This window comes from Podarcis filfolensis (assembly GCF_964270895.1).
Source record: "Podarcis filfolensis genome assembly, chromosome: 13".
NCBI classification, from domain to species: domain Eukaryota; kingdom Metazoa; phylum Chordata; class Lepidosauria; order Squamata; family Lacertidae; genus Podarcis; species Podarcis filfolensis.
In genome coordinates, this window is record NC_139615.1 from 40,855,409 (window position 1) to 40,877,521 (window position 22,113).

A 22,113-nucleotide genomic window follows, 5' to 3' on the forward strand; every position below is an offset into this window, starting at 1 on the left:
CCAGTCGACAAGGCAGTGTGTGGCCCGTGAGTTCTGTATTAAAGTACTCTTGCGGCCCACTTGATGTGAAAATTTGGGCCTCCCTGTTATAAACTGAAGCTTACACAGCTTAGGGCCCTGTTACCTGATGTAACACCTCTTTTCACAAGGAACTACCCAGGTCTTAAGATCATGTACAGAAGCCCTCCTCCTTCTGAGGTGCAAAGGGTGGCAGTGAGAGGGTTGTCAGTGATGACCCACTGCTTTGTGGAATGCATTCCCCAACTCATCTGGCTCCTGCATTAATGCCATTCTGACACCAGGTGAAGATCTTTATTTTCTCCCAGGCTAATAACAATAACATAATAATCAATCTGTTTCAATATATGTTATTATCTTGTTCCCTATAAATGGACAGTTGGCTTTCATTTGCATTTACTGATTATTAGGTGTATTATAATCACCTACTGTATAATCAAGATTACATTGACTTGTGTTAACTTTTTATCGTACATCACCTACAGTTTAGAGTGTTAGGCAACTGTCAAGTTGAAAATTATTATATCATATATCATATCATACTATATATCAATAATATGGATGGAACTTTCCTTCCTGTCAAGATGAATGTGGCACAGCGAAGAACAATGTATATGCTGCCATATTTTAAATATAGGAAGAAATCTAGATGTTTTAGGCCAGGTATTGTTTGAGACGTGTACACCTCAAGGTGAAAGTCCTTTGTGAAGAAGGAGAAGGAGTCCATTCCTGAAGAGCAAAGAGCTACTAGTGAGGAGCCTGCTATAAGTCAGCCTGATATTTTGTTGTACCTCTTGGCTTATAAAACCAGTTGTGCAGAAAGGAGCGTGACTGGCATATGCTTTCATATCTGGGACCAGATGTTGGAAGACAGCAAGGAGGAGGTAAATTATTCATAGTGAAACCAATGCATGCAATAATAGTTGTACTGGTACAGGAAAGGAAGGTGGCAGGAACAGACAATGAAAGCAAAAGATCACATGAATATATTCAACAGGAGAACAAAGCAGAAAGAAACAAACTAAAAATGAAGCTAGCTGCATAAATGAGGATTCCAGTATGACCAAGTACTTGTAGCATTTTATTGCCAGCAAGAGAAGGCAGAGATTGCCACACTGGAAGTCAAATTATAGCTTTCATCATAATTGTTCAGGGTTGAGGAACCTTGGCCACCCCCATCCATGTTTTTATCTGCCCTTTTGTGACTTCCCCATTGTCCTTATAAATATTGATTCTCTGCTGCTTCTGGAAAAGCTGTGCCTGCATTGGTATGGGCCATTGTTAACATGGGGGGAATGTTTATGAAAAATTACAATTTTGCCCATACACTTTTGTGTCTGTGTGCATGGGAAAAGAGGTGACAGGCCATATTCAGGCTGAGCTATATAACCTGGAAAGTACAGTGGTACCTCGGGTTACAAACACCTCGGGTTACAGACCCCGCTAACCCAGAAGTAGTACCTCGGGTTAAGAACTTTACCTCAGGATGAGAACAGAAATTGTGCGCCGGTGGCATGGCCACAGCGGGAGACCCCATTAACTAAAGTGGTACCTCAGGTTAAGAACGGTTTCAGGTTAAGAACGGACATCCGGAACAAATTAAGTTCATAACCAGCGGCACCACTGTATATGTGAAGCATCCAAGGACAATGTCTCACTTTTTTTTCTGAGATCCAGCACCAAGGGCCTTCTGGCAGTTCCCTCATTGTGAGAAGTGAGGTTACAGAGAACCAGACAGAGGGCCTTCTCGGTAGTGACACCCGCCCTGTGGAACGCCCTCCCATCAGATGTCAAGGAAATAAGCAGCTATCTTATTTTTTTAAGACATCTGAAGGCAGCCCTGTTTAGGGAAGTTTTTAATATTTAATGCTATATTTTTTTTTAACACTCGATTGGGAGCCGCCCAGAGTGGCTGGGGAAACTCAGCCAGATGGGCGGGGTATAAATAAATCATCATCATCATCATCATCATCATCATCATCATCATCTAGTTACAACCCCTGGAGATTGAACCTCTCCCTTGAAAAGACTTTGCTACACTGCAAGAAATGTCACCCTTTTCAGAAGTTTGAAAGAACCCCAAGAGGACACTGTTAACGCCCTTTTTTTAAAGATAGGTCTACAAGCAGTGGGTTCAGCTAAGGCAAGATGGAGCTGGTGTAGCATGATACCTAAAGGGTATGAGCTGGGGATTCCCTGAATCACCTTGACCATAAGCTCACCCGGCTGCCATCTGTAATCTTCCATAACTCTGACTCGGCAGTGTGGGTGTGACTTAGCCCTAATTCACTTGGCGCCTTTGTTGCATAATTTTAGGCACCAAGTAAAAATATCTTCTCCCAGGCCTTTGGCTAATTAAACAATTTACGACCTTTTGAAGTGCGAGGGTGTATTTTGTGTGTGTTAGTATGTTATGTATTTTTGTGTTACCATATTGTAAACCACCCTGTGATCCTTGGATGAAGAGCGGTATAGAAATTTAATTAATAATATTGGTTATAATTATTTCTACAACTCTCTATTCAAAGCATGGGTGCCATCCTGATATTGCTGGATTTGATCTCCTCTTATCACTGACCATTGGCCATGCTATCCGGGGCTGATAGAAGTTGGAGTCCAACAGCATCTGGAGGAAACCAGGATAGCCACCCCTGCAACTAAAAGCATTGTAGAAATGCGGAATGTGACTTTTGGGTAGATTTAGTGAAACTTTGTAACTAGGTTTCTAGCAGTTGGAGCAAGTTTCCTTGGTTCCGTAAAAAGTTGGCAGACGCTAACGGGGCATGCTTCAGAATCAGTTCAGCCGGATGCACATATTCACAGACTCTGGATAACCAGTTCCCAAGTATTCCCATAAGAGGCTCTTTTGCTCATATGGCTTGTTTGTTTTTTAAATAAAGTATTTTAAATCTGCAATATGCTCATACGTCACTGAAGCCGTTCTGAAACGGTCTGTCTGCACACATCTTTCTGTGCATGCTCATGGCTGAACATCTGGCTTAGCTGCTGTTGAAGGACCATCTGGCAAGACATGTGGAGGTGGAGAAGGAAAGCAGGCTGTGTGAAGCCCCAGCAGGTCAGTCCCAGCAGGTCTCCGTTCTCTGAGTTCTCACATTTCCTTGGGATTTAAAGAAACAGAAGTCACGAAGAGTCAGACACGACTAAACGACTAAACAACAACATAGTTTGGGTTTGCACATAATGCTAAAAAAGGTAAAGGGACCCCGACCATTAAGTCCAGTCGCGGATGACTCTGGGTTTGCGGCGCTCATCTCACTTTACTGGCCGAGGGAGCCGACATTTGTCCGCAGACAGTTTTTCTGGGTCATGTGACCAGTATGACTAAGCACAACGGAACACCGGAACCAGAGCAGCTCATGGAAACGCCGTTTACCTTCCCGCCAGAGTGGTACCTATTTATCTACTTGCACTGGTGTGCTTTCGAACTGCTAGGTGGGCAGGAGCTGGGACCGAACAACGGGAGCTCATCCCGTCGCGGGGATTCAAATTGCCGACCTTCTGATTGGCAAGCCCTAGGCTCAGTGGTTTAGACCACAGCGCCACCTGCCCCTGCACATAATGCTAAACTGTGATTAATCAATACTATTAACACAAGCTTCCCTCCCTTTCTCATAGCCATGCCAGAGCCAGAGCCAGAGCAAGAGAGGGAGGGCAAAGCATGTGAGCTTGGAGCATGCATTGGCTCATCCTTGTAACACTAAACCTGTGCCATTAAGCCTCTGAGATCTCCCTCCCATTAATCATGAGATCACAAATGTTACCCTTCTCCAGTGCTTTTTTTTGGGGGGGGTACACAGGGGTACACATACCCCTAAACATTTTGTGAATCTTTTGTCCATTTACTGTATTTATTTCCCCCTATTTGAACTATGAAATGGTGATTTTCTTGCGTCAAAATGAGAGTACCCCCTAAACATTTTTTAAGGAAAAAAAAGCACTGCCCTTCTCCCTGAAAAGTACATAACAGCTGAAGCAGGAAATCAAACAAACTACAGTGGTACCTCAGGTTACATACGCTTCAGGTTACATACGCTTCAGGTTACAGACTCCGCTAACCCAGAAATAGTACCTCGGGTTAAGAACTTTGCTTCAGGATGAGAACAGAAATCGTGTGGTGGCGGCAGTGGGAGGCCCCATTAGCTAAAGTGGTGCTTCAGGTTAAGAACAGTTTCAGGTTAAGAACGGACTTCCAGAACGAATTAAGTACTTAACCTGAGGTACCACTGTACCGTACTCCTTTCTGTTCCTTTTACAGCTCTGTGTAAGTCTCAGAGCTCTTGAACAGAAAGTGGAGAAGCCAAGAGGATAGAAAGGAAAGGAAAGAGCTCTGGGAGACTGCGGAGGAAAACAGAGAAACTAAGGGGAGAAAGTGTGCTGCTGTGAGAGTCAGGAGAGAGAAGGTGTGCAGGTGCACATACCATTTTTTTTTAAATTGCAAATCCCACCCCACTGGCTATCTCCTTTCAGAGCCCCTTCCAACACTCATTCTGCTAGCAAAAATGCTTTTTTATTATTTGTAAGCCAAGATGCATATCTGGTTATATGCATGTATTTTCTGTATTAGCACTCCTCCCCTCCTCCAACAACCTGGAGCAGGAAGGGGCTTTTGTCAGGCTGGGACATCCATTCCCAGCTCTTTATCGCCTAAGAATTATAGTATCCTGCGGGATCAGTGCCTTAGACTCCTTCACTTGGTGCTCAGGCCAGTGCTGGGCAAATCATAGTGTCCCTGGACCTCAGCTGTTTGCATGATGTCACTGGTCTTGCCTGGAATAAATAGAGAGAGGGATTTCTGCAACTCAGGGCTTTGCTACAGAGCATACAGTGCATTAGTCCTTGCTGCACAACAACTGAAAACAGGCCTTGGGTTGATCTTACTGACATCCAACACCCTTTTAGAATGTGGCTTTTTGGGGGGGGTATTGCTTTTGGTTTGATTTTATATGTTGTGGTCTTGTTGTGAACCGCCCTGAGACCTCCAGGTATAGAGCAGTGCATGAGTTGAATGAATAAATATATAATAGCCCTGCTCCTTTTTTCTAATGCAAAGTTTTAATGTTCAAAAAGCACTTCTGTTTCTTTAAATCCCAAGGAAATGTGAGAACTCAGAGAACGGACACCTGCTGGGACTGACCCAGAGGTTTCACACAGCCTGCTTTCTTTCTCCACCTCCACATGTCTTGCTAGATTATCTTTCAGATATTTGCAAAGCTTAAGGCAGGTGCTGTATGAGGAATGCAACTTGGAGTTCCTCCTTAAAAAAAAAAAAAAGGTTAAGCATGTGTTTCTATCACGGGTGTGCAGATGGCATGGGGTGTATGTGGAGTATTTAAGCTGTAGAATATCAAGCCGTAAAGATACCATGTATGTTGTTTAAAAAGCTATCTTGGTTTTCATTTTAAAAGGGGTTGGTATTTGGACAGGAGCAACTTCTTCTGCAGGCTAGTCGTTTCCCTTCTTGCCCTAAGAATCCCCTTTCCTTCTCCCAAGCTCTGCTATGTCAGAACTGCCAAACAACTTGACTAAAGAGAGGAGAACATGACAGAATCTTATATAGTCTTTGATTTCCCCCCACCCCAGAAGAGAAATAAGGAAGAGAGGGAGGGAGAGGAATGCAATATAGATGGTAGTAGCTTATTTAGTCAGTAGAAAATAAAATTTAATGTGTTTTTATTTCAGCTGCTTTGGGGACCCTTTTTAAGGCCCCCAAAGTGACACATACTTATTCAAATGAATTTTATTTATAGAGCTTGGATGATGTGGAAATTTGTTGGCAAGATACTTGAAGGGATTTTGAGGCTTAAGCAATGGCAAATGGGGAAGGGGCTTAGACGATAAAGGGGGAGTTGGCAAGGGAAGATTGGTGCTAGTGCTGTTGAAAGGATTTTGGCAGGCAGTTCGTGGAAATATTGCTTGAATGATGAGGGCTGGGATATTTCTAAACACGCTCTCTGCTATTGGTGATGCAAAAATATGTGTGTTGCCTCTGGACATATTTATTAAGTGAGCATTTTGACCTTCTTGCTCATCTGAAATTTAACATCTCTAGCCTAAAGGCAACTCATTGTCTGGCCAGCACCTTGAGGGGAAAGGAAGACAGCCTGGGTATTTCATTATAAGCAGCTCTGAGTTCCTTGGAAAAATGTATCCCCAAAGAAGGCATGAACGCACCATCTGCTTTCCTCCCCCCTTCCATTTTGCTAAGTGAGATCTCGCCAAGCATTGCTCACATCTTAGAAGTTAAGCATTTTGAAGAACAACTTATTCTTCTTACAAATAAGACTGAAATGGTCTCTTTCACACATAAATGGAAGAAGTTGTTAACAGCTTTTAACTATTAATTCCTTTGCCTGAATCAATCAATTAACGTGCTGTATTGGAGAGCTTGCTGTTAGTGATGGGGTCAGTCTGCAGCATCCCTCCTAATGAAGTAATACAAACCTCCTTCAAAGTGGTACCTGTTAGAGTCAGATGCTCCCTTTCATAGAAGTTGGAATGAATTCTGAGGATCACCCAGTCCAACCTGAATATGCAGCTGTACCATACAGGTATCGAAACTGCAATCTTAGTGTTATCAGCACCACACTCCAAGCAACTGAGCTATCCTCAGGACATGAAGCATCACTCTATTTCTTAACACCGCAGCCCTGGAAATACTTTGCCTCACTATACCAAGAAGTATGGATTCTGCTTTTTCAGAAAGGTGATTCTGGAACCAGGGGGAAACAAACCATTCAACTGTGTGCTAATTAGGCAAAGGCAGATAAAAATTATTGGATGATGCAGATCACGTCGAGACATTTCATTCTGATTTCTGGGCCCAGAGACTGAGACATCATTGGTGGACAGCCTGTGCTGGACTAGGGAGTACACCTATGTTCTCTTGGACCTTTCAGGCCATCAGCCATGGTATTTTTCAGGATTACCTGGCCGGTCAGGTTCTGGGGAGGGCAGTGATTTGTGCTGTTTCTGGTCCTTCTTGGAGTGCAGGTTTCAGAAGGTGGTCCTTGGCCATTGGGTCGTCATGTTCCCCATCTTCCATCCTGTTTGTCATTGGAATGAAACAACGGGGAGGGAGATTGTCCAGAGAATTAGAGTGTGGGGTTGTTTGTATGTGGATGACATGTAACTCAAACACTGGGGTCTTCTATGAAGGCAGTTGAAACCCTAAACTGGTGCCTGGGAGCAGGGTGTAGTCTTAACAACCTGAAAACCCAAAATGACAAAGTTATCTTGCTCAGTGAGAAACCTGCTCCAAGATTGTGTGTTTGACTGTTTTTGGAGGGGAAGCACTCGCTTCGAAGGGCTCAGGTTTGCAATTTGAAGGTGCTTCTGAGCCCGGCTTTTCTCCTTGGCTCTTTTTGGCAATAGTCAGAAGTGCTTCTGCATAGCTTAAGACAGTGTACCATCATTGGCCTTTTCCTGGAGAAGGCAGATACAGCCACTGTCACACATTTGCTCACATTCAGCGTAGACAACTGCAGTTTGTTTCAGAACTGGCAGCTGATGCAGAATGTTGCTCCTAAGCTGCTGATGAGGCCTCCTATTCAGAGCACAATATTTTAGCATTCTTTGATCAATACTGGTTCCTGGTTTATTTCTGAGCCCAATTTTTAAAGTGCTGATTATCACCTTCAAAGCCATCAATGGTTGGGTCCAGGGTGCATTGAAGGACATACTCCCTTATTATCTGGCTTTTTGTTGCAGATGCTTGATGTCTCTTCTGTAATTTATTTCTATTTATTTTTTGCAGCTTATTTCATTCAGTTTCTTGTCTTAAAATAATGATGATGTAAGCAGCTCTTGGAGGACATATTTTTTTTTTTGCCCCCGAAACACCACAAAAATTTTAATGTAATTGAATAAATTGTGCTTCAGTTTGGCAGTGTAATTAATACATTTAGTGACAGGTGTGTAGAGTTGACAGCCTTTGCCCTTATATTTGAATTCTGGAAAGGAAAGGATGACTTTACATTGGGGTCTGGAGCAGGGGCCATGGTAGATGTATTTCCAGGAAGTTCTCAAACGTTCTTACAAGGAAACTGCTACAGCTAGCTGTGTTCTTGTTTTGTGACACATGTTCCGAGTCTGTCCAGATTCTCAAGTTGCCATAGCGGCTAACTAGAGAATTGGATCAGTTTAATTTCTTCTCTCATGCATTGTTTTCCCAGTATAAATCAGCCACCTCTGGCCTGCTGGTCCTGCTGGGAAATGCATACAATCGATTGTGATATTGGTGTGGGTGGCGGGAAAATTTAACTCTCCCCCCCCCACTCTGTCCATCGTTCATCATTCTTATGAAGTGTCCCACACTCCCCTGGCTGAACAACTTAACAAGTTGGAAAATTAGATCCTCTACCTCTCATTTAACTTGCCCCTTAAGTGGCAAATGTCATCCAGGTGGAAACATGTGATTGAATGCTTCATAACCCCCCCCCCCCAACATGCCCTCACCATAGAAAACCAATATGTCAGGGGAAATAAATTGAAACATATAATCTTTTCACTGACATACTAGTTTTTCCTTTTGTGAAGTAATAGTCTGCCCCCCATTCTGTGAGACTTCATGCAGGGGGGCACGAAGCCAGGCCCCTCTTCTTCCAGCACCAGTCTAGATACTAAATGGCGCCATCCCATAGATTAAGAGGCTCCATGTTTCAGACCTTCACCCTAAAGCTCATGGGGGATCTAGACTAGCCTTTCTCAACCTTTGATGCCCAGATGATTGTGGACTACAGCTCCCATCATCCCTAGCCAGCAGGACCAGTGGTCAGGGATGATGGGAGTTGTAGTCGAACAACATCAGGGGACATGTTTTCGTTGTCAATTTACCAAAAAAACAAAAACAAAAAACTTTGTAAACCAGAGTTGCAGCTTGTTCCCAGTTTCAAGGTGGGGCGGGTGGGCAGGAAGTCTTAGGCGCCACTTTCATTCCTTCCCCCTACACATCCCCCCTGCCCCATAGGCCTTTTTTCTGTCCCTGACAGTTTCCTGCCTAACAAATGGTGTTTCTTTTTTACAGCATAATGATCCGGGACTTGTTGTGGTGATGGTAAACTTAGTGGTAATTTTTAATTTTCAGACTGAATTTACTTCTTTTTTTGTCATCAGAGCACCAAATATGTTAGGCTTACTTTTCTCTGTTGTAGCCTTCATCTTTTCTGCTTGGTCTTTTCATTTCCCTTTTTTTCCTTTCCATTTCTTCATGCACTCTTTCGTGTCTGATCCTTGTTCATTGAGGGGTTAATGCTCAGAAGGGATGTTTGTGTTAGAGCTGCCAAAAAATTGTGGAGAATCACTTCAAATTTCAAATTTCTAATATTGTCCAAACTTGATTTCCCGCCTCCCTTCTCCCAACATGTGGTGGGTGTTGTTAGCAGTTGCTACGGCAATTTTCTAGCTAATTGAAAACTAAAAACTTTGACTGCCTTAGAAAGCAAAAGTACTGATGCATTCTTCATATTATGAAGGAGCCCGCCACAATCACAAACTTGGATACAACTATCACAACTCTTGAAGAAAACAAAACAAACATTTTGGGGGGTAGGGAAATGTGTATAGTTTTTAATAAGCTATCATGAATTTGGTCCTTTTGCTCAAAATTGCAGTCACTGCTTCTTATACCATTGGGCATAAAATCCCCCCCCCCTTTTTTTTACTGAAAATGTGCATATACCTATATAAAAGCTACATTGGTGGAAAATGCTATTGGAGAGACCAGTTTTTCTAGATTTGAATCTTTCAGCCCCACATTCCAAATTATAAATATGTTGAAAATGGTTCTTCTGTGTAAGACACTTGTTTGGTTTGGAACCATGCTGATATTCATTCCCAAGTTAAATTTATGTCTGGGAGAGTCTGGAATTGGTTTGTCTTTGTTTTGATGGCACTTCAAGTACAAAGAACTCTTCAAGCTTTTTTATTTATTAAAAAAAACCCTCACAATGATCTTGTGAGGAAGGCCACAATTCATACTGCAGAGATAAGGAGCAGAGGCAAGGCCACCCGAGTCCTTTGACAGAGGTGAGATGTGAACCCAGGTCTCTTAAGTGCAGCCCTCTGTCAGCTGGACTACACTAGCTCTCAAAAGTCAAAAGGTGTTGATAGCCAACTTTTTGAGACATGGGTTCTCTAAAGCAATACCTCTTGTGCCATGTGGATTGGTTTTGACAATCTGGTCTCCTTATTTTGGCACAACTCAAGCTTGGACATCTTTTGGCCCAAGGGTATAATAATATGTGTATTTGTGTGTATAACAAAGAGAGTATATTATTTACACCGATCCCCCCAAGACAGATAATAAGGGAAGTAAACGTTCTGTTTTTTCACTCAAGGTATGCACCGGATAAGGTAAGTAACTCCTTTTTTCCAGTGGCCTTACATCACAACTCACAGCGCATGTTGTGATGTAAAAATAAACACCCCCCCCAAAGGCTGTGATAGTCAAAGTGCTCGTCTGCCCCATTTTGCTTTGTTTGGCTGGTTATGAGTGAATTAAAAATACGTACGGAATCTTCAGCATAGTTTGATTAGTTTCAAAGTCAGTTTTCTTCGCAACTAGTCCTTTTCACAGCTTACAAGTAAAGGATAGGACACCCAGAGTGGCAGAATCCAGGAGGCCCATTTTTTGGTTGAAAGTCTTAAAGCTTAACATTGCAGAGGGAAGAATTCTATCTTCCTATTGACATCACTTCAGTATTTTGTTTGTAAAGCTAGACTTGCTGGGCATTAATGTATTTTTATTAACTAGAACATTTCTGATCTTCAGCCAAGATCATTCAGGAATACCTAGTATTCTGTTTCATCACCTGAATCTCTCTTTTGTGTTCTTCCTCCGTGCCCATAATTTTTTTATCTTCCAGTGTGAGGGTGTTTGATCTCACTGTAAAGTTGCTAGAATATCTGGGCTGAGAGCTGCCGGCAGCAAGGGCTAAAAGCAGAACAGGTCTGGCGCCCGAAATGTGCGGGCTTGTGATTGTAAGCTGTGAGAATGGCTTGTGTTTGGTTCTCTGTAGCTTTCTGGTCTCTGCACTCCAAGGCAAGATCTCTAACCAACCCAAACCCAATGTGTACAAAGCGACTCACCAGAGGCTGATCATTCTCCCCACCCCACCCAACTCACCCCTAACCGGTTTTCTTCTCTTGCAGGAAGGACAGATCCCATCCCGATTGTCGTCAAATATGATGTCATGGGCATGGGACGGATGGAAATGGAGGTAAGTGATCTACCATTCAGTGTACAGTATGTGTTGTTGTTGTTGTTTGGTCGTTTAGTCGTGTCCGACTCTTTGTGACCCCATGGACCAGAGCACGCCAGGCACTCCTGTCTTCCACTGCCTCCCGCAGCTTGGTCAAACTCATGCTGGTAGCTTCAAGAACACTGTCCAACCATCTCGTCCTCTGTCGTCCCCTTCTCCTTGTGCCCTCCATCTTTCCCAACATCAGGGTCTTTTCCAGGGAGTCTTCTCTTCTCATGAGGTGGCCAAAGTATTGGAGCCTCAGCTTCAGGATCTGCCCTTCCAGTGAGCACTCAGGGCTGATTTCCTTCAGAATGGAGAGGTTTGATCTTCTTGCAGTCCATGGGACTCTCAAGAGTCTCCTCCAGCACCAGAATTCAAAAGCATCAATTATTTGGCAATCAGCCTTCTTTATGGTCCAGCTCTCCCTTCCATACATCACTACTGGGAAAACCATAGCTTTAACTAAACTGACCTTTGTCAGCAAGGAGGGCTATAGAGATGCTTTATACAATAATAAAAATGCAGTGCCTCTGTACATATGGAGCTCCTTGGGGGAGGGGGTGCTTTTTGAAGATTTTGAATATCTTGAATGACTTGACATTGAGAACACAGACTCCTCCTCCTCCACTTTTCTTTTCCTGGAAAGAAAGTTGTATATTAGCCTTCAATCAGCTGATTAAAATAGTAATTGAACATTTAACAAACATATTAATTGGGTCTGTTACTATTCTTGTGCACAAAAGTTTGCTTATCCCCTAAAAAGTACAAAACTGCCCCACACTTGTGCCGTGGGAAAGGTTACTCAGTTAATGCTGTTGATGATGTGAGCAAAACTCGCCAAATTTAAGAAAGTAACCTAATGAACTGATGAACTATAATCAATGTCGGAAGAATGCAGCATATTTTGATTGCTGAGCACACTGGAGAAGTAGTGGTGACTTCTCTGCTTTGTAGCTGATGCCAAACATCCTACCCCAGAAGTTCCCAAACTGTGGTCCCCAAGCTTCACTCTGGTAGTCCATGACATGTGTGTAAAACTATAATTAAAAATCATACAGTCTCTAGCACAGTGCCTTACAATTGCTACAGTTGTCTTCTCAAAACATGAGCCGGGGCCATCCATTGGAATTGCCGGCAGCTTCATGGAAATTCAGAAGTACGTGGCGTCAGTTTCTGCTAGATGTGGTGAATCCTGTTCATTTAGAAGGCTTTAAAAGGGACCAGACAGATGGATGGTGGTTTCATGCTGCTATTGATAGTAGCTATCAGTTATAATAATTAAATTTGGGGTTTCCAAAAGTTTAGAGTCAGTATAGTCAGGAAGGGACTCTAGCTTTGTGTGCTGAAGTTTCCAGGATCTCTTCTTGGCACCTCCAGTTAAAAGGCTCTCCAGGACTAGGAAAAATTTCTGCCTGAGACCTCGGAGAGTCTCTGTCAGCCAGAGTAGACAGAATAGGCTCTGAATAAGACAATGCAGTCATTTCTTAGACTGGGTTGGCATAAATTTTGAGTGCTGCTTTCTTTTTTAGGGATTAAGCTTGGCAGTATTGTGGGGGGAACTGTCCTCCCCCCCTTTTTTGATCCTATTGAAACCTTAATAGGCTCCTAGTTTTGTGCATCTTCATGCTTAGATATTTTTCCCCCTTAAATGGTGTATAAATCTTTCTAAATCAAATAAATAAAACTAAATTTCCTTGAAACAAAAATCTATTACTTAGCATCTGGTGTCCCTACTGGGGGTTCGCCAGCATGGAAATATTAGCTAATTGTTTTGTGTTTTGTTCTCACTGTGGGGACGAGCAGACTCACATTGGAGAGGAATCAGTTGCATGTTTGCTACATGTGACGTTTTCTTGACTGGTTGGGTAATGCTCAGTGTGCATGCATGGCTGACTGATCTCTCTCTGCTTTTGTTGATTAGCTTGATTATGCTGAAGACGCCACAGAACGGAGGCGGGTCTTGGAAGTGGAGAAGGAAGACACCGAAGAACTGAGACAGAAGTACAAGGTACCCAAATGAATTCCCTGTGCTGTGGATAAAACGCCTTTGTCCGGACTCATTTGGTCACACATGCACAAGACATGAACTTTATAAACCAGTCAAGGGACAGGATCCATCAGTGGACCATAGACTGGTTGCTGGAATTCTTGCAAAGGCACTATACTAGCAGAATGCGTTTCAGGTCCACCCAGTTTCAATTATTAAACTTAATAGCCAAGTCCTTCTGGGAAGCCTTCCAGTGGCCCTAGATCACATGGCTGATGGCAGAAGCCAGAGCCTGTGCTTCCCTTCAGTTCTTCAGTTGCAGGTAACTGACAGATTTTCCTGTACTTGGGAAGGGAACAAACTCCCTGCAGCTGCTCCTTCTCTGGCCAATAAATGGGGCCGGGTTGGTCTCCCCCTTGCCATGATGATCTTTCCTGGTAGCAGGAGGTGCAGCCTCAGGGACTTTTTGTGACCTGGCCAGAATCCTCTTGGATTCTGCATTCCTATGGCAACTAGTGGCTTAAAAAACCAGTACAGTGGTACCTCCGGTTGTGGACGGGATCCGTTCTGGAGGTCCGGTCGGATCCAGAGGTTTCCGCAACCTGAGGACCGCTTCTGCGCATGCGCACGCGGCAAAACCCAATAAAATTCCTCATGGGTTTGCTGCTTTCACATCCCGAAGTTTACGTGACCAGAAGGTTACATAACCGGAAATACTACTGTATAGCCTAAGCAGTGAGTTGAAAAGTAGCGGCTAAATAGACTGTTGCCAGTAGGCCTTTTTTAATGCTTTCTAGACCCTTTCCTGACCATTTTGTTGTTGCTGCGCTAGTTAAACAAAGTGTAATAGACTCTGTCTGCTGTTACAGGATTATGTGGACAAAGAAAAGGCGATTGCCAAGGCCCTTGAAGACCTTCGAGCAAATTTTTACTGTGAGCTCTGTGATAAGCAGTATCAGAAGCATCAAGAGTTTGACAACCACATCAATTCCTATGACCACGCTCACAAACAGGTAAATGGGCAGCCTATTGTCTTATGTGGTTTGATCATCTTCCTGTGGGGAGAGGCAGTAGTTTTATCCATACAGTGACTTTATTTTCTGTTGTCTGCTTTGCCGTCATCTTCCCCACAGTCTGCCTTGATGCCCCATGGTTTAGTGAATGATTGCAGCTGAACTTAATCAAGTGTTAATTTTTTGTCCTGGCTTGGAAGGAAATTAAGACAGCACCTGTTTTGGACTTTGGTAGTAGGTTATTGGCTTAAAGTTGGGGAGGGGGGAGAGGATTTAGAGTTATGGAAATTGATATAGTTATAAATAGTTATAGATTTTGTGTAAATATGTCAGGCTTGAAGGCTTTCACATCTAATGTAGGAGGTAAACAGTTGGAAGCTTTTGATAATGTAGAATGGACAACATGACACAATAGAAAGAAAGCTCATTAGATCATTAGTGCCATTTTGATATTTTTGGCAAACTGTAACGGGCAGAATGATCTTCATTTACTGGCCAGGTCTTCTAAATCATGTTTGCCTGATTTTTGCAGTAGATATAAAGTGTAAAAAGCAGGTGAAGGGGCTCAAGTTTCCTTTGAAGCTCCTCTGACCTGTGTAAACCTAAATATGAGACTGTGGAAGACTGTGATCTCACTTTGTGGAGTGATCTGAATTCTGGGCATGCTCAGAAGCATCCATGTTCTAAGGCTGGGATTATCAACATGAGACCCATGAGATCACTTGCACCCTTGAGAGCTTGACCTGGTGCCCATGAGGCCTCTGAGAGTCTTTCCTATTTCCCCTTTCAACTCCTTGTGTTTTTCAAAGTTCAGTTTGGCATTTGAGCAGCAGAGAGCAGAGCAACAGAGATGTTAGAAGGGAAAGGGAGGAAGAAAACAGGTGCAAGGAAAGATAAGGTGTGGTGCCAATGGGGGTGGATGGGGGAGGACAGAATAAATTTGTGTGAGAGAAGGCATGTGCAGGGATTCACACATGCCTGTGTCAGATTCAGAAAAATGGGTCTTCTTAGAATTACGTGATGTCTTCATGTTTCCTCTTCCCCCAACAATCATCAAGTTGCAGGTCATACCTGCCTCCATTGACTAAACTGTGAAAATCATACATTCAGTTCTTTTTACTGTGCAGTTTGCTATGGTTCAGTTTGCTTTAATTTAGTGGGGTTTAAGGGGACGTTGTGTAAAATCAGACATACTCAAGTGAATCTGTTTCTATTTCTGTTAGATCTCATGTTTACCCGGACACCTTGGAATAGTAGAGAGACCCACATGCATGTACCTTTGCTCTTTCTGTTTGTCTAGCACAGGGAAAGGGATGGAGAGGGGGCCGGGTGGTCTCACAACACTCTCTCACATGGGCCCAAAAAGGTTGGCAACCCCTACTTACGTCAATGCAATCAAGTCCCAAAACTGAGGCTTGGGGAATGGGGTGATACTTCAATCAATCCAACCTCATTACTTTTATTGTTTTGTGGTTTTCTGTGGTGTTATAGCTTTAATTCAATATTGATTTTGCGTAGTCTTTAACTTCTGTTAGCTGCTTTGAATTTCAATAAAGGAGGGGGATAATATTCATAAAATATGTGCTTCAGGTTTGAACATTTAGATTTTTTAAAAAAACATACCGTATTTTTCGCACCATAGGACACACTTTTCCCCTCCTAAAAAGCAAGGGAAAATGTGTGTGCGTCCTATGGAGCGAATGCAGGGGGGAGGCAGGCGGGAAAAGCCCCCAAGAGCTGCACACAAGCTCCGTGCGCTCTTGCGGGCTTTTCCACAGGAGGGAGAAGGGACTGACTGGCCGCATCAGTCCCTTCTCCCACCTCCCAGAAAAGCCAGGAGAAGCCGCGATCTCTTTAAAGGAGTTGCGCGGCTTCTGCCAGTTTTGCGGGAGGTGGGTGAATCCCCCCACCTCCCAGTAAAGCCAGTAAAACCCTGCGCAGCGTCTCCAGGCAAGGAGAGGCTGCACGGGGCTATGGATTCTTTAGCCCCACGCAGCCTCTCCCGGGAGGGAGAGGCTGCGTGGGGCTAAAGGGGAAGCCAAAACAGCGAGCGGGATCCATCCCGCTTGCTGCTTTGGCTTGCTCCATAGCTGTGCGCAACCCCTCCGGCAAGGAGAGGCTGCACGGGGCTGTGGATTCTTTAGCCCTGCGCAGCGTCTTCTGGCAAGGAGAGGCTGCACGGGGCTAAAGGGGAAGCCAAAACAGCGAGCGGGATCCATACTACCAACAGCAAGTGTAAAATATTACCAACAGAAATCTGCAAAGGCAAATTCTTCCAGTAGTTTGATCTTTCCGCTTTGAATGTGGAAATCAATTTGCCATGAGCTCCATGTTGAGAGCTGCTTGAACTGTATCCATACAGCAATGCAATGACATCTGACGTCTCAGAACTTAGGCAAGATCTATGAAGTTGGCATTAATAATTGCTTGTGCTGTGCCAGAAATGAAGCAGTTTTCTTCCACTTGAGGTAGACATGTTATAGAAGGTCACACATTTTGGAAAATGATTGGCGAAGAGATCTCATCCCTTATTAATGTACCTATGGATCTTAATTTTATGCCAGATTTAGTCTCCAGAAAGAAACACAATGTACGTAGTATTAAATGTTCTGGTAGTAGTTGCGAGACTGGTTTCTTCTCATCATTAGAAAGTAAGGTGATACCTTCAAAACAAGAATGGCTGCAAAAAATTGTAGCATTCCATTTCAAATTCATTAAAACATGTTAATAAAATAAAGAGCCCAGTAGTCATTTTTATAAATAACTGTTTGTCACTGGGCTGTGACTCATTTGGATTATTAAACCCTGTGTAGAGGGGATAATCTTTCTGTTGTAAAAGTATTTTATCTTACGGAAAGGTGACTTTTGTGTGGAGTGTATGTTTTGATATTTTTGTACATTTTGATACTTGTCTCAGAATTCCTGGGACATGGTGAGAGTAGGACACAGTTCTGCTTAATCACCCCATATTGGTCTTGGTGGCAACATCACCCTTCTCTTGTGGAGTGAGAGAGAAGCCCCTCAGTCATTTGGGGCAAAATTATACAGATGTCACAATGAAAAGAAAACAGGAAATGAGATTGTAAACCTATTTTGCCACAAATATGCTAACTGCTGAAAGCACACTTTGAGCTGTATCAGAATTCTTGAAGCTTAGGAGTACAGAGCATAACCATTAAAAATGAGATCATGGTGGTTATGTATGCTAGTATAAGCCTAATCTTTAAAGCACCAGAAAGTGTTCCAACTAGGGGCTGTTCATTGGAGAGATTGTGTCTGGAAATCAGGAAACTCAGTGTCTACCTTTTGCTTTTTTTCACAGTTCAAGAAGGAAAGCATTTGTGCTTCAAGGCATTTTTGCTTCACACCTTTCTTAAAATAGAGCAGGGATGAGGAACCTCAAGCCCACAGGCTTAATGAGGACTGCTAGGCCATACCTGTAATTCACCTGATGTCATATAAATGTCAGGTGTGGAGCAGGGAAAAATACCTGGCTCAGCCAAAAGGGGAAGGGGCTTATCAGTGGAGCCTTTCAAAGCCCTTTTTCAAATCATTGGCTCAAGATCATGCTTTGAAATGAGTTTCTGAAGGCCCTTGTGAATTGAAGTCACCTAATATAATAGTGATGTCAGTTGATAGGCAAGTGGGTGACTTAACCCACCAGTCAGACGTGGACTGTGAGGAAGGTGGAAGCTACTGATTTGGCCCTCCTGCCTGATCCAGTCCCCACCCCTGAAATAGAGAGAAGCAGCTTCACTTGTCCTTTAGTTAGCTGAGCTGAAGATTGGTTTGAAAGCATGCTAGGTCAAAAGGTAAATTCAGGTCAGTGAGAGGATTTGTTATTTCACTCCATCTCTAAGTTGCTCATGGCTTACATTTTTCATCTCTTCTTCCAGCCATGTGCATCCTCCCCCTCTTCCCCCGCCATGATCTGTGCCAAGATTTAATTTGAACTGCAGCATTTCACCAGCGTCCAGTTGGAGATCTGCTGCAGCAGAACCCTTTTTTCATGACCCTGCAAGTAGTCCACTTCAGCAGTGGATATCAGCCAACAACCTCTTAGCTTCACCTTCGCCTATGGAAGGAATGCATGGTCACTTATATATACACACATAGCTTTGGGATTCATTGTTGATGAATCTGTCAAGGAAGCCAAGTCGAGCACCTGAGCAAATCCCCTCTTGGAACATGAAGAAATGACTTGGGTTATTAGTGAGTTAAGCTGACCTTGTGTTTGAAATAAATCAAGCACAGGCAATTTAGATGTTGGTCCTATGTGGCTTGCTAGCTTGCCTTCACAACAACACTGCAAAAAAAGAAAAATAGAAAAGGAATCTACATTAATATACCTTGATTGGGGAAGCTTATAACATGTTAGAAAGCTTCCCTCTTGATGTATTTCCTCCTTCTACTTCCCTTAGCTGCTTTTCCTTCCCTAGTCCCCTGTGGCTCTTGAGATTCTTTCTTTAGAATAATTTTTATTAGATAAGGGCTTTCGAAAAATTGTCAATTTACTTGCAGTCCTTTTGCTCTAACTGCATTCCTGCCAGCTCAGTTGAATTTTCACCCTCAGCTGTCTTCTCCATTCCCACCCCACTATTCTTCCCATGTCTCTTGAACCCACACCACCCTACTTCATTGCTCCTTCACTGATAGTGTTCCTTTCCCTAAACGTGGCATCGTTATCCATGTCACTGTCACCCCCCCCAAAAGTCATGACCAGGTAGAGAAGACATGGTTGTTACTCTTCAGGAAGGAATTAAACTTCAGGAATGGCATCTTCATCTATTTGAGCTGTTCAGCACTAGTACAAGCTGCCCAAGGAGACCTTGGAAAAAAAAGGAATGACTGTGGTAAAAGGTGGTTAAAGACAGGACCCTCTAGTGATGAGGATTGTGTATTGGAACTACCTGGTCCCAGTTTGCTGTTCTCATGGTGACAGGCTGGGATCCAGATTGTGGTGCATTTTTTTCCTGTGGCCTCTCAAAATAATGGGGCGTAAAAAGAACTACACTTTGCACCTACTTATTCGCCACTGAATTGCTGTTATTTAAAATTAACTCAAGCTGTAGGTTGGGATCCTTCCTTTTGGAGGAGCATAGGACAGTTTTAGGAGAGTCCTGGGTGCTGGGACTGTAAGAATGATCTGATGGAGCAGGAAGTTAAGTAGAACTGGGGTTCCTCTTTCTGTGTTGCACCCCTACAATAGGAAAACACTGCATGTTACCACCGGGAAAAGAAACTGCTTCATTTTACTCATTCAGGTCAGTGTCCAGAGCATCCAGACCTCTTGCTCGAGGGAGTGGGGTGTGTGGGAAGGAAATAGGAGCAATCCTGCTCAAAGAATCCTTCATTCACCCATTTTTAAACCATGTTGAGAAGGGATGCTGGCTTGGTACCAGTTCTGGACTGTCAACTCCTTCATTCATTCCTGTAAATTTTGGGTAGCCTCCCATGCCAGAATCCTCCTCCTCCTCCACAACAACACCATGTGCTTTGCTTGCTTTCATAGCTCAGTCCACCCACTTTGCTGCTAGTTCCTTCAGTTCACCATCAGACCTCACTGCTATCACTGCTGAATGTTGCCCTTTGATATTTTCTTGGTGCCAAGGGTTTTTACAAATTGCATGACAATTATTGCTGCTCAGTTGGTGCCGTAAAGGTTTCTCATTTCTCCCTCAGTACATTTGGGTGACTGAGTCATATTAGGGAAACCAAATCAGTCATGAACCAAGGGCTCAGTGTCACTCCAAATCAGTGTTCAAATGGGAACAGTGAGGAGGAGAAGGTAGAGAGGCCCTTAATTTAATGCAAAGGCCCCACCTCCTGCTCCCTACAATTTTAACCAAATTGTGGCTCCACTGTAGTCTTCTTAAAACATGCTATGAAAGCCAGGCCTGTTCTGCCCTATGATTCAAGCACCGATCTCAGCCTTTTAGATGATCTCTGCCTAAGCATCAACAGACACACATTTCAGCAGCGGAGAACAAAACAAATAACTTTTCATCAGTTTAGTCCTCAGCTCCTTTCTCGGCAGGATCACTCTACATTGAGACTGAGCCTTATGTGTTGTGTCAGACCAGCAGTGGGTGAATTGCAGACTTCGTAGCTGGCCCTGAAACCTTATGCTGCTTTAAACCTGCTGAAACAGGTTTGTTTATAAATCAAATGAAATTTATTATTAGAAAAGCATATATATTTGCTCAGTCATCAAAGTTTTGTGTGTTAGCATGGGGGTTTGGTTTCATAATACACAGTGGTACCTCTGGATGCGAACGGGATCCATTCCGGAGCCCCGTTTGCATCCTGAAGCGAACGTAACACGCGACTGCGCGGGTTGCGTTTCGCCACTTCCGCACATGCGCGTGACTTAATTTTGAGCTCATACACGAACGGTGAAACCCAGAAGTAATGTGCTCCATTACTTCCGGGTTTGCACTCCGCGGCAACCTGAAAATATTCATCCCGAAGCTACTTCAACCTGAGGTATGACTGTACAGTAATACAGTAGCTACCTTTGGCTTTTATCGTAGGAGAATTTCTTGTCAAGTGTCTGCAGGCGCTGAATCTCACTTCCATTTGAAACAAGGCCCAGTAAGAGAACAGTAACAAAGATGGGAATGTAGCTTCCCCACATTTTCCTCTCTAGTCCTCAAATAACACCCTAAACCAGAAAGCAGAGCCATCTGAGAAGATTAGGAACTGCATTCCACATGTTTCCGATGCTCCGTTAGATTTTGTGGGCCAGATCGTCCTTACTAGCATGCTATAATGAGCAGAAATATTTTTGCAAGTGGAAGTTGTCCCCCGCATCATATGGCTGCGCATACAGGCTTGCTTTTGAGCAGAACTCTTGACACCTCCAACACATTTTGTGTTCATGGTTTTGCTCCTCTGTTGCTTTGATAGCTCTTCCCTAGACATAAAATGCTAGCCGGTGTCACCTTTGGTGTTGTTTGGGGTCACTTCTTACAGCAATTGATTCAGAAATTGCTTAAGTGCCCACGCAATGCATTGCCCACAAAGAGCAGCACTGCCAGAGGAAGGAAACGGAAGCCAGCCGACCTCTGAAAGAGCCCCTTCATCCGCAGGCTTTCCGATTCTGTGCTCACATCACAACAAGTGTGTGCATTCATGTGACTTAGGCATGCTCCGCCAGGCACTCCCACATACAAAGCCAAACCATGGAACTCCCTCGAGTAAGAAGGAGGAAGAAATGCGTCTCAGCATGCATCATGTCAGCCTTCAAATATGCTGAGGCCACTGCTCAAGGCAGGGAATGTCAACAACATTGCTGGATCAAACAATTCGGAAGATTCTGTGAAGAAATGCCAAGGCTGCTTTGGTCACTGTTGAGAACCAAAGATTATCTGTAGTCCCTTTGTGCCAGAATTGAGGGCGAGCAGGGTGGGGCAGGGCGGGATCTTTAGCCAAATGTGCCAGGAGGGATGAGGTGGTCCCCCCCGCCCTTTGGCTTACCCAACATGTGATGTGCAATGCATATTGGGAGCCAGGCTGTTGATGCTGCTAGATAATGTGTAGAACGAAGTTTATAATGCCTACTTAGCAATGAAACTCCCTAGTTTGCATGCCTTATATTAGTGGGCTGTTGTGAAGAGCAGATGAGGGAACTTGCATACCTTGGAGGAGGGCTGGGTATAAATGAGACAACTATTTAAGGACTCTGCTTCCTGGTGTGTAGGAGCGCCCTATATTTCACTTGAGACGCACAACTCACTTGTGGAAATATATTTAATTTTTTTTTTTAAAAAATTGTCTGGTCTTAGAGACCAACTAAGTTTGTTCTTGGTATGAGCTTCTGAGTGCATGCATA

General features: G+C 43.6%; 1 protein-coding gene across 1 annotated transcript in view; it reads left to right on the forward strand.

The window, feature by feature from the left end:
- The window catches only part of GPATCH8 (G-patch domain containing 8), an 82,625-nt gene that overhangs the window by 47,291 nt on the left and 13,221 nt on the right, over positions 1-22,113 (forward strand). The window contains 3 exon segments of the mRNA XM_083582418.1: positions 11,188-11,255; positions 13,201-13,287; positions 14,136-14,279. Of these exon segments, the coding sequence (XP_083438544.1) occupies positions 11,188-11,255; positions 13,201-13,287; positions 14,136-14,279 (299 nt within the window).